Genomic DNA, 14,232 nt, shown 5'->3' on the forward strand with positions numbered 1-14,232 from the left:
TCTCGGTTTAATCTTCACTAAGCGGGTTTATGGCTGGAAAGGTCACGGTGAATTTGCCGTGGACAAAGTGCACTATGTGATTTAATTATCAGTATGACTGCAATATGACTGTAACTTATTTTTACTGTTCGATTTGAATAATTCTGGGGGCGACGATAGACTTCGCCAGGGTCCGGGTCTCTCCTATATGCTTGAGGATCGCTGATGTTTGATTGTGCGCTCTGATTATCAGGCAGGCGGCATCGGTTCAGGCTCGGGTGTGGCTTCGCCTATTAGGGCTGGGGCCAGTGTTCGGAGCTGCCACTTGCGTACGAGGGAGATACAGCTATACTTCCTCGGGCAGTTCCAAGCGTTGTGGCATCCTCAGAGCCTCATAATTCCGGTCCCTCGGCAGCTCCACTCCTGCCTCTCCTGGTGGATAAATCAACTCAGTATGACAGCATGACAGGTTGCGTTTTACATCAACAAGGAGGGGGCACCAAAAGTCCCATACCAGCATTTGCAGGGAGACAGTGTCCCTCCTTCTGTGGTGTCAATGGAGGTGGTACGGAACTTCTGGCCGGGGTTGACTCGCCGATTGCTTGCCGGTGGGGGTCAGTCCTCATCTCTCTTGTCTAATAGAGTGGCACCTCACTCAGCAGTATGCATATGTTTCATTTGCAGTTGATCAGCGCAGGGGGTTGATCAAACTTATCCCCAAGAAAGATAAAAACCGCATGCATTTAAAAAATTGGAGACCTATCTCGCTCTTAAATACTGATTATAAAATTGCCTCAAAGTGCATAGCTGCTCGAATAAAAATGTTCTTCCAAGTATTATACATAGTGATCAGACAGGGTTCTTGAAAGGACGATACATTGGGGAAAATATCCGACTTACTCTCGACATAATTGATTATATAAATTCAAATAATAAAGCAGGTTTTGTTCTAATGATTGACTTTGAAAAGGCGTTCGATAAGTTAGAATGGACCTTTCTGCATCAAGTTCTCAGATATTTCAATTTTAGTAATGATTTTATCCGATGGATAAATGTATTTTATTCTGGAATAACTTCATGTGTAATGAATAATGGTTATGCCTCTGCCTTTTTTGAACTTACTTGCGGCTTGCGCCAGGGATGCCCGCTCAGTCCTTATGCTTCTGTCACACTACACCGAATAGGTCTTCCGTACAAGAAACGGATGGTATTTTAGTAAATCCGTTGTTGTTCGTCAATGATCGTTTTATGTTCTTTTTATGTCCTGCTATCATCCGCCAAATGCGTTTCGTGTTAGGTGATGTTCGTTAAGTCCATCGGCATGCACAAAACTTGAAACGGAGTGTACCGAATACACATGTTCGGTATTTATCCGATGTGTGTTCGTATGGTGCTGAATATTGCCGGAGTTTGTTCGCTCTCCTTTCGTTCATGTTCGTTCTTTGTTCGTTGCACTCGGCCCGTGTTCGTTGCAAATACGTTCCTGTGAGGCCTTCACCACCGGATAGCATATTTATGCATTCGGTGATGTACGTTGACCCAGACCGTGTTAGTGTCACACTACACCGGATCGGTCTTCCGTATAAGAAACGGATGGTATTTTAGCAAATCCGTTAGTGTTCGTCAATGTTCGTTTTATGTTCTTCATATGTCCTGCTATTATCCGCCAAATGCGTTTCGTGTTAGGTGATGATTGTTTAGTCCGTCGACAATACGTTTCAAGTTTTGTGCATGCACAAAACTTGAAACGGAGTGTGCCGAATACACATGTTCGGAAGTTGTCCGATGTGTGTTCGTACAGTTCTGTATATATACCCTGGGTTTGTTCGTTATTCTTTCGTTTATATACCGCAGGTGTTTGCAAGGTTTCGCAGGCGCTTGTGCCGGATGTAGGCCTATGGCGAACATGTGCATCAATCATGGGGGGGTTCTGAAGGGTGTGTGACGCAATATCATATTTCCCCAGTACTTTAGTGACTGACAAGTAGAAAAAAGGGGAAAGGAGAGAAAAAGAAAAGAAAGTGAGAAAAATTGAAGAGAGAAGAGAAGAGAAAAGTTAAATTGCACGTAATTTAGTAGGCCTATGCATGTAAGTAGTATTGAGCATGTTGAGGGAGGGGCACTTTCTGAAGGGTAGAGGACGCAATATCAAATTCCTACCAGTTTTAGTGATTGACAAGAAAGAAAAAAGAAGAGAAAACATGGAACAGGTTAAATTGTATGTTATTGAGTAGGCCCAGGATAGTATATAGTAAGCCTAAGTATAGGCCTGTGATTATTATAGGCAGTGCTTTAAATGTCGTTCCTTGGCCCAAAAGCCTGTGAAAATTACTGCCGGCCCGTCGATATGTAGGGCCCGTGACATTTTGTACTCCCATTTTGTCACCAAAATCAGTATTTAAGACGGACTTAGGTCTATTACTGACTGAAGTCTTATATCTTAAAGTGTCAGTGGATCAGTGTAACATTTTAAATTTTGCAAATTCAGTTCGGGCCTTCTTTGTTTTTTGTTTAAGGCAATAATAGTGTAAAAATTGTGCACCAAAAACAAGTGTCCAAATTTTCCATTTTTAAAACTAAATTTTTACATTAATAGGCCCAGGCCTAATAGGCCCTACAGTCCCCATGCAATTGGACCTTCATTTTGAAAAATGGACAAGTCTTCCTTTTTGCTTCTGCTATGGACATCCACGTGTTATTTTTAAAACAATTGTTTATATTATACAATAATTGTGAAAACTTTTCAATGGCTTTAATTAGGCTTTCGTTTCACCAATTTGCGGCTGTTTCAAACTAAAATAGTACCCAATAATAGTGCTAAAATTGATCTAAAAATGACAAATGGCTTCAATTGGGCCTTCATTGTCCAAAGGTTTCTCACCTCTATTGCCCCCGGACTCTGGTTGCCCTGATATATCAGATTTGTAGCCCTTTTGTACTTATTAGCCAATATTTGACCATTTTCGTCAAAGTTTTCCCCTTAAAAGTTGTCTTTCCCCACTTTGTTCACCCTCTGAAAAAGTGCTTGCTACGTCACTGCCTCTAAGGGGTCAAAAACCCTCTCAAACACCCTCTCCTCCCCCACTTTTCTGATAGTGTGGACGTCCCTGTTGGTGCCACATGCCACGGATTCGCCGGTTATTTGTCGGACGTTGAACGATTGAATATAAAACGCCTGCAGGATTATTAGCGGCCACAACGCATAGAGAGACGAACGGGAATCGGATCCCAAAATCCGTACATTTGTCGGACGTTGACCCCCAAATCCGGTCATTTGTCGGACGTTGAACGATCGAATATAAGACGCCTGCAGGATTATTAGCGGCCACAACGCATAGAGAAACGAACGGGAATCGGACCCCCAAATCCGGTCATTTGTCGGACGTTGAACGATCGGATATAAGACGCCTGCAGGGTTATTAGCGGCCACAACGCATAGAGAGACGAATGGGAATCGGACCCAAAATCCCACCGAATCTTCTGCCGGACTGGTGATTTTTCCACCGAATAAAATATTTTTGTATTCGGTGATGTACGTTAATCCAGTCCGTCGTAGTGTGACAGACCTATTATTTGTTTATTTTATGTAGCGAAATTCTTAATATGTCTATAAGAAATCAGCCTTTAATTAAAGGTATAACAATTGATAATAATGTTATTACCGTAAGTGCCTATGCAGACGATACCACTATTTTCATTGAAGATGTTTCTTCGTTAAAAGAAAGCTTACGTGTTCTTCAAAACTTCCAAACGTTCTCTGGTTTAAAAATTAATGTAGATAAATGTGAATTGATTCCTCTCGGTCAATATCGCAATGACAAGCCCAACATTGATGAAACAGGAGTAAAGTATTGTACTGGTCCAGTTAGGCTGCTAGGTATATTATTTTCTCCTGATTTGAAAAATATTTTTGAATTAAACTTTATACCTAAATTTAAGAAGTTAAAGGAAATCCTCAGAATTTGGTCAGCCTGAGATTTAACTCCGGCAGGAAAAATTGCTATTGTGAAATCTTTAGGTCTGTCGCAACTTATTTTTCTTATGTCTGTTTTGCCCAATCCTCCAGAATGGTTTTTAAAAGATTTAGAATCAACACTCTATAAATTCATTTGGTCCAATAAACCGGACAAGGTTAGAAGGAACACCTTGATCGGTGACTTTTCAGCAGGTGGCTTAAATATGTGCCATATCCCTTCTGTAATAAAAGGTCTAAAACTTGCATGGGTTAAAAGATTTCTGGATTCTAATAATAAAGGAAAATGGAAATTATTTTTCAACATTTATTTAAAACCAAGGGGTGGTGACTTCGTATTTCATTGCAATATTAATCCGAAAGACAAATCGATCCAAACTGAAATTAAAATGCTTTTATAAAAGATGTATTAATTGCTTGGTGTGAAATCACATACGATTCTAACATTTCTGTTTCAAAATCACCATACCAAATTTTATGGAATAATTCTTTTATTCGAATGGATGATACCATCATCTGTAATTCTGTTTGGCACAACTGTGGTATACAACGTGTAAAAGACTTATGTGATAATAACGGCAATTTTCTAAGCTTTTTAGATATTAAAAGAAAGTTCACCATACCCGACTGTAATTTTGTTTTCTACTTTTCCTTGATTCATGCAATACCTTGGAAGAGAAATTGTAGGGTAGAATATGATGTTGATTTCAAATCCAGCAATGACGATTTATTAAACAAAATAAAAACTAGTAACAAAGTGTGTAAATTGATACACAATATTTGTATCAACAAAATATTTAATAAGCCAATATCAGAAAATAAATGGGCACAAGATTTTAATGTTGCTAATTTGGAATGGAAAAAAATGTACTCTATATCAAAACTCTGTACACCTTCGATTAAGTTAAGATATTTTCAATTCAAAATTTTACATAGATATCTAGCAGTAAATGGACTATTGTCTCGTATGGGTATTGTTCAGTCAAATCTGTGTTCCTTTTGCAAATCTCACGTCGAAACAATTCGTCATCTTTTTTGGAATTGTAATTTTTCTTATCAATTTTGGAATGATGTTGAAAGATTTATTTTGAATCTCGATATATCATTTTCAGAACAGGAGATTCTGTTTGGCATCTTGGATAGGAAGAAAGACAGATTTAACTTTTTAATTTTATATGGTAAATATTATTTATACTGGGCAAAAATTAATGAATCGCAACCTAACTTAAATGTCTTCAAAAGTAAGTTACGTCTATATCAAGAAATTGAGAAATGTTTCTCCCATTTTGATATGGAAAAATGGAATCTATTAAATCTATACTAATTGTAAAAGTAGATATATACAAATATACTGTATAATTTTAATATTTTGTGAAGGGGTCCGGTGGTCATTTTGTATGTTTTTTCTCCTCCCACCGGACTCAAGTACAGGAATAAAGTTGTAAAAAAAAAATAAAATAAAAAAAAAGTATGCATATGTCGGTCCATCTTTCAGAGGTTAGATCGTCCCATCAGAACCATCAGCTTCCGACTTAATACTTCACCCGAGATCAAGGGCGGTAGGCAGAGACGCCATGCAGGAGAGTTGAGAGGGCATATTCGGTACTGCCTTCCCTCCCATTGCCATGATCCTTCTGGTTCTGCTGAAGGTAGCCAATTCTCAGAACTGATTACTCCTTTTAGCCGCTCCCCTCTGGCCCAAGCAGTGGTGGTTCTCCCGCCTCCTGGACCTTCTCGTGGGAGAACCAGTCAGTCGTCTATGCCGCGTAGATCTTCTCACAGATCCGCCACGCCACCGGCACCAGGTACAGATGGAGGTGATCAACAACCTCCACGTGACTGTTTGGCGTATTTCCGCCAGTCCGTCCAGACAGCGGGCCATTAATATTCGGTTGATGCGCTTGCTGAAAGGCAAGGCAACAGTCAACTAGACAGAATTACGATTCGCGACTTCGCCGATTCTACAAGTCACAGATTTCCTTACCACGGGGACTGTATGCCTCGTATCGCTTAAGCTTACAGGACTGCCATTGTAGCGGTTCATCATGACTTGGGGGGGGTCTATGACGGTCTTATCGAGTCCAGCACTTGCCGACCTCATTAAGAGCATGGTGGCAGAAAGACCCCCAGTTCGCTCCCTGGTTCCGGAATGGGACCTCCTGTTGGTGTTGCAGTATCCACCCAAGGCCTTCGAACCCACGGAGGACCTCTCGCTGCAGGACTTGACACTCAAGACTATGTTATTGATGTCAGTGGCCTGCGGTCGACGTTGCTCAGTTATGTGCTATGTCTATAGACGAGCACCACCTACACTTCACCACCGGGGTAGTCTCTTCCTCGGGCTGGGTTCCTGGACAAGATCCTTACCCGATGCGCCTCCCTGATCTAGTTGCGGGGTATATGCGATGAAACCGTCGTGTCCGGTCAGGGCCCTCAGAGGGTACCTTGCGCGTATCAAGGAGATCATGAGAGGTAAGTAGAGGGTGCTCAGTGCGATATCGCCAATTTTGAGATCGCCATTGGATTAACACATAATCATGAAATCTTCACAAACAATTCTAAATTTGTTATGTGGTGTCAAAGCAAAATTATCTTACCCAAAAACCGTTGGGGTTCGACAAAGTACCCCACTGCAAGTATGTAAATGTTCCATTTGTAATTGCTAACCGTGTATTGTGAATGGGGCTGTCAGTCCTGTATCTTCGCCAGCCTCGTACGTCACGTGTTGCGCTTCCTATGCCGCCTGTTACCTCTCACGACCTGAGACTGACCCGTGTTTTAGGCGTTCCACCCCTCAAGATTGTCATACGTTCATACGTACAGGGCCCGGGTACAGGGTCACAAGAAACGTGCGTTGGTGGGGCGATATGTCGTTAGGGTTTGGTGATACTGGGCATCCCTGTTCCTCTGTGGGTGTCAAAACCTTTTTCTGTGGTACAGGGAGTTTCTTGTGGTTCCAACCTATCATTTGGTGTTTACAAGTGCTAATTATTTAATTCCATATTTAGTGATGGAATGATGAACGTTCTAGCTATTTTGGCGGCCATTTTGAAAACTTACAAGTGAGAAAAATTACCCTCTAAAATGACCCTCTAAAGCATGGCTTGAGACATACGAATCATGTTACCATTACTAATAAGTGACATAGTGAGTCTGTTTTCAATATTTTGTCCATCATTTGAATCACTTTGGAGGCCATTTTGAAAAAGAACCGATTTATCCATATTTCGCAGAGGTTTTTTTGGCAGACTTTTAGTATGTTAATAAGGGCACCTAATAGAAATGTTTTCCGCAAAAAGTTTTTTTTTGGACCTTTTCAGCTGATTTTACTGGCCTAATAAACCTCAGGCGTAAATACACCCCCAGCTCCATCCCAACACACTCACTCTACATACACCCCCACCCCACACCCCCTCCAATACACCCACACACACACAACCTCCGACATCCCACCGGCGATCAAATGTATTTTTTGCAATGCTTTGCGGGAAGGTATTTTAAAAAGAGTTTAAAAAGAGTTTTAAAAGAGTTTAAAAAACAACCTTAAGATTCAGTCCAACAGATAAACGTAAAACTGGGGGAGTTTAATGAGGAGATAAAAGCGATAATTGATTGACTAATGAAGATCGAGTTCGGCTGTCTAAACAATGTTTCACATCAGCAATACAGTTAGGGCTGGGTGTGTGTATATACGGGTGAATGTGTTATATTCTAACTCTTTCACCGGGATATTACTATATACATGTATGTTGTTGTTTTTTCATGACAACTGACTCAGTATAACCACAGGGATAGCACCTTAAACCAGGTGAGGCATGTTATTGACACAAGGATTTGTTATATTTGTTTGTCCTGGTAGGACCAGACTCAAGCAAAATGCTTAAGCCAAGCCTTAAAAGCTTCATGATATAAGCTAGACTACTCCGTAGTCCACTTGCCCATTGTCATGATTGTGCATACTCTGGATATTGCATTTAAGCTTAAAACTCCGATTTAATTAATTTGTGCATAATTGATAGATTTTTACAACTGATCATCTTTTCAGTCACCGTACTCCCTCTGTATGTTAGCTTCCCAAGTGTGATTTTTAACTCGTAATAAACTGGCAGATTCTAAAATTAGAATTGTTCAGTATTGAAGTGCCATTATAGTTATGCCATTATGATATGTTGCATTCAATAATATAAGCCTACGTATACTTTACTTTTACTGTCACAAATATAATTATATAAACTTTTTCATAAAAATTTTATACTAGTATTTTGATGTAATAAATATCAGTATAATTACAAGTTCAACTGAATGCGTTCATCATGATTAATAACGTATTTTTATTTATCAAAAATCGACTATGGCATAGTCTAGATATAAGCATGCTGGCATATATGAAGAGAAAACAAAGAAACATTGTTTCAAGAAAAAGAGTACATTTACTAATGTTCTGTGATACACAATATATAACTATACCATGCGCGCTGCCATCTCGGAAAGCCTCAGTTATTGGTGTTGCCGGTTCATTAGCTCATTGAACAACTGTCCATCAACCACTGAAGCCCAGTGATTCAATCAGAAAAGGTTGTCGCCAGACGGTTTGGTAAGTGACGAAGGAACACAAACCGGTTGGAACCGAGACTAACCGTCACATAGCCATATATCTCATGCATAAATTATATCAAATGTTATTAACCCTAACACTGCCCATGCTTTTTTGTTATCGGAAGTTACGAAAAAGGAGAGAAGATGAACAAAGAAATCACTTGGTACCCCGGGACTCGAACCTAGCACAACTGGATTCGAACCTTAGACCCCTCGCGTGCCAAGCACACGATCACCGACAAGTAGCCATGGGGTGTCACAGGCCCGGCCAGCGATTCCGTGCGTATATAGGACTTAGGGTGATTGCGTCATTGCATCACGTGAGATGCATGCATGCGCAGTGGTATATCACTATACATTGAGCGTTTTTCAATGATGAGAGAAAAATCGTTGTTGTAGAATAGGGGGCCACTGCAAACGTGTTATTTAATCCAAGATGGCGACCAAATTCGCAAACGGGTCATTTACGTCAATTTAAAACACACTGAGTATACACCCAGGCTCTTTAGGATTTTGGACAAAAGTTATTGGTCATGGTTACCTTTCGTGCTTTCCTAGGTGAGATCACAAGAAACAAAATCTTATTCCTGTTCATTGAGCTCCATTGGTTAATAGAAGGCTATTTAAGAAAGTGCTATTTTTAAAGGACATAATTCCAGCAACTAAATTAGCTATATTATGAGCAGTAGCAACAAGTAGATATAACGAAAGTGGATATTTGCATTTTGTTTTGATTTAAGCGGAGGTAAATTACAGACTCTTGTGCTGTTATAACCACAATATCATGATATCACTATCAGAGACCCATGGTGATGTCCCCATGCAATCTTAAAAAGCTCTAAATGTATGCGGGGTGTATACCCTTTACTCGTGTCTAAGCATTTGAATCTACAGCAGGAGGCCCATTCATAGTAGTGGCTGCTCCTACAGCACGAGGTCCGACGTTGTTGTTTGGAGCAGGCGACCTGTGGGTACTCATAACAGTTGATGCCTTTATCCCTGTACCAGTAGCAGCAGTGGACGCAGTGTTACTTCCTGATGGCAACCCGGACACAGAATCGACTTTGTTTCCAAATTTCGTGATTCCAAATGATTGTATCACACCTGTGAGCAGTATGATAAAGAAATGAATAATTAATTAATTAATCAATAATCAAATTGGGCCTTCATTTTCAAAAGATTTTCCACTAAAATATTCCACATTGATAGTGTAAATATGGTCCATCTAATGGCTCCATTTGGTCCTTCAGTTTTATAAATTGTCCACAATAATAGTGTAAAAATGCCCCCCCGTGGCATCAATAGGTCTCCATTTTGATATAATTCCAAATTCTCAAGGGGCACATCCTCCTCAGACACCCCTACGTCGTGCAAGCGCTAGACTGCGCTGCATTCCTTTTTTTTTTTTTTTTTTGATAAACAATTCATACGTTTCCATGCATGAAACCATTTAAAATCTATGACGAAACACATCACATCTCCAGTGACTGCCCTTTCTCATGGATATCTGAGCTGTTAAATCAGAACAGGAATGATGAGTTTTCCATGGTCAGGTCAGAGAGATTAATTTAGGGAATGATAAATTAAACTGGTCTACTACAGTAGACTACCGCTGACGTGGATAATTGCTCCCGACCCGACTCAATTTTACTCGGATCTCTACCATGCTCTACTTACCTTTCCTGAAATTGGCATTTTTAAACACGTAAATAAATGGATTGATGGCACTGTTCATTACAGCTAACACAACCGATATGTGGTAGTACATCGCTTGAAAGTTGATGGGTGCACCCATATTGAACATGAAGAAAACGACTTGGTTTGGTCCCCAACATAAGATGTAGGTGATGATGACAAAAAGAAGCATCTTTTCTAACTCTTGAGCTGCCTTTAGTTGCCAAGTCTCGCGCTTCGTTTCATTTGTAGCTGGAAACAATATGACATAGTATCATTATGACGTGACTCTTTTTATGGTTTTCATTTTTTGATATTTGAGGTGTGATTGTCACAGCACAAGTCCATCCCGGGAAGAAGATACACACACTACGCAAACGTATTGCAACATTGTCGAAAAAAAGAAGAATTCTGCAAACTGTAAGCTGAACATTGCTCCAATATCAAAATCCTGTCGATTTCACATGACGTTCTGGATGGAAATATTTTTGCATGAATTAAGTACGATTAGGCTATTAAATGGGATGGAAGGTGTCACTCGTGGTGATATCACGCGCCTATTACAGTACTTACAATGGCGGAAAATGGAAACCCATTTGAATGCAGAGACGAAGAAACTTTAGTCCAATGAAATGTCCAGATGCCTTTAGAATGGTCGCCAAATATTTTAATATTATAATATTTTATTTTAGTTTTAATTGCAGGGTATTAGGAAAATGGTTACGAAAGAAATTTGCACGGAAGTGGTGATTAGACAAAAATAACTGTCAAAGATGGCCGACGTCTTGCAAGGATTGGGAGACTTAAGAATTTTAATTGTGATAATAATGATAATGTGGTAACTCCATAAAGGACATAACACGTAATGAACACACACACCAATGTTTTTGGTGGGATTCAAGGTTATCCGGTACCATAATGGGTAGTAACATGACCTTTCTTTCTTCTGAGTCCCCCAGACCTTGGAGGACCTAAGTCTTCTAAGTAACTTCGTCCACTCTTACATGAATCATTTTCCCACCACCGTTTTCCTGAGTGATACCTTGCAAAAAGCAATTAAACCATTTGGAAACCAGCGGGGAAACCAGGCATAGGTACATTCGCTGCATTCAAACGGACTACCGTCTTTCCGCCACTGTGAGCACTGGAATAGGCACAAGATGTCACTACAAGTGCAACTTAACATTTCCATCCAGTATGTCATGACAGGATTTTGGATCACTGTTGCAATACTTTTGTGTAGTGTTCAGCATATTAAAATATATGTCAAATCGATCAAGATGAAAGAAATACATTGTCGAGACAAATAATTATGAGATTATTGTTATGTCTCTTGTCAAAGAAACTCCATGCATTTACAGTGGCTGTCCCAACGGCGGACCGTGGTTTGGATTCCAGAGGAAGGGTGTTTGTAACAGACACATCTATCAGAAAAGGACTAACTAAGATCGCTTAAAAAATTGCAGTATTTTTCCCGGTCTTGAAAAAAATTAGGCAGAGCTTATAATCGAACCCGGGGCCTCACGGGTGTGAAACAGGGTATAAAGCCACTAAATCAAATAACTATAAGCTATGCAAAGTGCAATATAAACCCTTGATATTGCTTAAGATTGCTTTGAGACAAAGGTTTAATAACACCTGATGGAGTAAGCTTAGCCACAAAAGTAAGAAACCCGTGACCAAAATTAAAAACAAAATCACCTGTTTTGACTTTGGAAGTGGGCTAGGAGTACATGTAGGGTCTACATGGTTATGTAAAAGTCACAATCCGGCCACACGCTTTGTACTCGCTTAATTATGTGCTTAACTTCCAATGTATTCTGAAAATCTAAGAATACCTGTAAGGGTTTTTTTGAAAGATACAGTTCATTTAAAATAGAAGACGGACTGTGAGTAGTCATACATACCATTTTGCGCGTTCTTCTGCGACAGGGATTTCGCCTGATGTCTTAATGCGTTCACCATCTTCAGTTGGGCAACCAACATTATACCAGTAGGAATAATGTAAATCAAACAGAAAATATAGACTCCAACAAATCTTTGGACTCCTGGACTTGGCCAGAAGATGAAAGCACATATCGGACTACCATCGATGTGATCATATAGATAGAAGAAGAAGGTGTTGGACACTAATCCAATAACCCAACAAAATAGCATCATAATGACGCCTCGTGTCGGTGTAAACCATATCTTGAATTTCGTTGGGTACACTATGGCAATGTACCTTTCAATGTTGATTGTGACGAGACTGTACACAGACGCAAACACTGTTGCCCAAAATGGATATTTCGATACATATAATCTACACATAAGTTCCCCAGCTATTCCGTTTGGAATAATAGGGTTATTGGGGAAAAGGTGAAATGGGATGACCCAAATGGATGTCACGAGATCGGTTATGGCCAAATGAATAATAAAAGAGCTGGTGCGTTTCCGTAAGTTAGCTACTCGAATTAGGGCAAAACAAACCACAGCGTTCCCCAGAATACCAATAAAAGCAATAATTCCGTACACTGTCCGAATAGCTGTGCTATTTTCGATTCCACCGATACCCCATCCACCGCTCGTATCGTCGCCTTCATTTCCGGGTTCGATTCCTTCTGACCATAATAACTGATCCGTTTCATTCACAGTCTCGTTCAATTCAACTTCCATAATGAGAACAATCCGATTTCAAAACTTCTCTGTCGCACGAAATAAATATTGTGAGTATAGACTTGCTTGCGTCTTGAAATGTCTGCTTGCTAATATTTCTCGAAGCTACATGTATATTTTTGTTTGTTTTTTCTTCACCAGTGAGTTTGTGCAAAAGTCACTTTATTTTATTTTTTTACTTTGATACAATCACTTATTCTTGCTCAAGTAATCCTCAGAATGATCTTTGTTGTGTCTTTATACTATTTTCAGGTTAGTTTATATGTAACAGCGAAAGCGTTGCTTGGTGACGTTAATTGTCCATTTACCTAAAAGAAAAGAACCAAATGAAATAAATATCAGTTAGGAACAGAATAGGAATTCCCGCATTTATTGTTATAAAACAAGCGCATCAATAATAATAAATCATGGTCGTCTCTTTTCATTACCGTGGCGCGTTTATACAGTAGTTTCACATATCTACGACTTTATTGTTATGGAGTTTTGAGTAATGAGTGGGTGGTGGTAAGGGGATTGAGGTGAGGTGTGACCGATGCTCATTTCTAGGTATTTCAGCAGAAAGCACTAATGTTAAGTTCCTCATTTAGCATTTATGTATTCTTTCTTAATCCACCTCCTGTCCAAGGAGCAACACTTAATGAACACTTAATAAATACTAGTTTGTACAGTGAAGGTAAAGGGGTGTTAATTCATAAAACTAAAATAACACTAAATCACGTAAAAATATGATGAGCGGGGGAGAGCACCGGTCACATCAAAGCTCCAATCCCCTCACCTCCACCCACTGGCTAAGCAATTATACGTAATTATACACGTTTGTCATAACTAGGTGTTATGGGCAACAATTTATCGGCTGCTATTTGTTGTGATGTTAAGTTTATTGTATGATAACCTTTTAAGGTAGTTCGCATCTTGTTATACAGTAATTTATTGTGGATGGTTGCAAATCCAAGAAGAATACTAAATATATCCTAAATAGTAAACGGTATAAGGTCAAGTGATTTCTAACTAACCTCAGCCCGTTGTAAGGAGATCTAACTTTCAAGTTATTTCAAAATGTTACACAACCGAAATGTTTCCAGTTGAATTGTTAAGCATTTAAACTGTAATTAAATCAAATTTTCTGCTTGCGTTTCTTTTAATTAAAGTTTCGTTGGTATGCTACAGGGTGTCCCAGAATGATCTATACCTGGAAAGTTAAATTTTGTTTTAGGTATTAAGAGCATTACTATTGGTGGTATTGTTTTGAATTCTAAAATTTACATATATTTAACTAACTTGGGAATTTCAGATTTTAGAAATTAGACGTTAGTAATAGAAGTTACAGGATATTGCGTAAAAATGGTGAATTCCAA

General features: G+C 39.5%; 1 protein-coding gene across 1 annotated transcript; it reads right to left on the bottom strand.

Moving 5' to 3' along the window:
• Window positions 1-9,422: 9,422 nt before the first annotated feature.
• LOC140163676 (somatostatin receptor type 4-like) lies at window positions 9,423-13,134 on the bottom strand. Its single transcript, XM_072186992.1, has 3 exons — window positions 12,130-13,134; window positions 10,226-10,474; window positions 9,423-9,652 (listed from the first exon to the last, which is right to left on the bottom strand). Exons 1-3 carry the CDS (start codon window positions 12,875-12,877, stop codon window positions 9,423-9,425), a joined length of 1,227 nt encoding a protein of 408 aa, XP_072043093.1. The 5' UTR covers window positions 12,878-13,134.
• Between the last annotated feature and the right edge of the window lie 1,098 nt (window positions 13,135-14,232).

Source organism: Amphiura filiformis, chromosome 1 (assembly GCF_039555335.1).
Source record: "Amphiura filiformis chromosome 1, Afil_fr2py, whole genome shotgun sequence".
NCBI lineage: Eukaryota > Metazoa > Echinodermata > Ophiuroidea > Amphilepidida > Amphiuridae > Amphiura > Amphiura filiformis.

Coding starts and splice junctions, on each gene's coding strand:
- LOC140163676 (XM_072186992.1), bottom strand. CDS start 12,877: ATGGAAGTTGAATTGAACGAGACTGTGAATGAAACGGATCAGTTATTA. Junction 10,475..12,129: donor GCAGAAGAACGCGCAAAATG/GTATGTATGACT, acceptor TATTGTTTCCAG/CTACAAATGAAACGAAGCGC. Junction 9,653..10,225: donor AAATGCCAATTTCAGGAAAG/GTAAGTAGAGCA, acceptor TACTGCTCACAG/GTGTGATACAATCATTTGGA.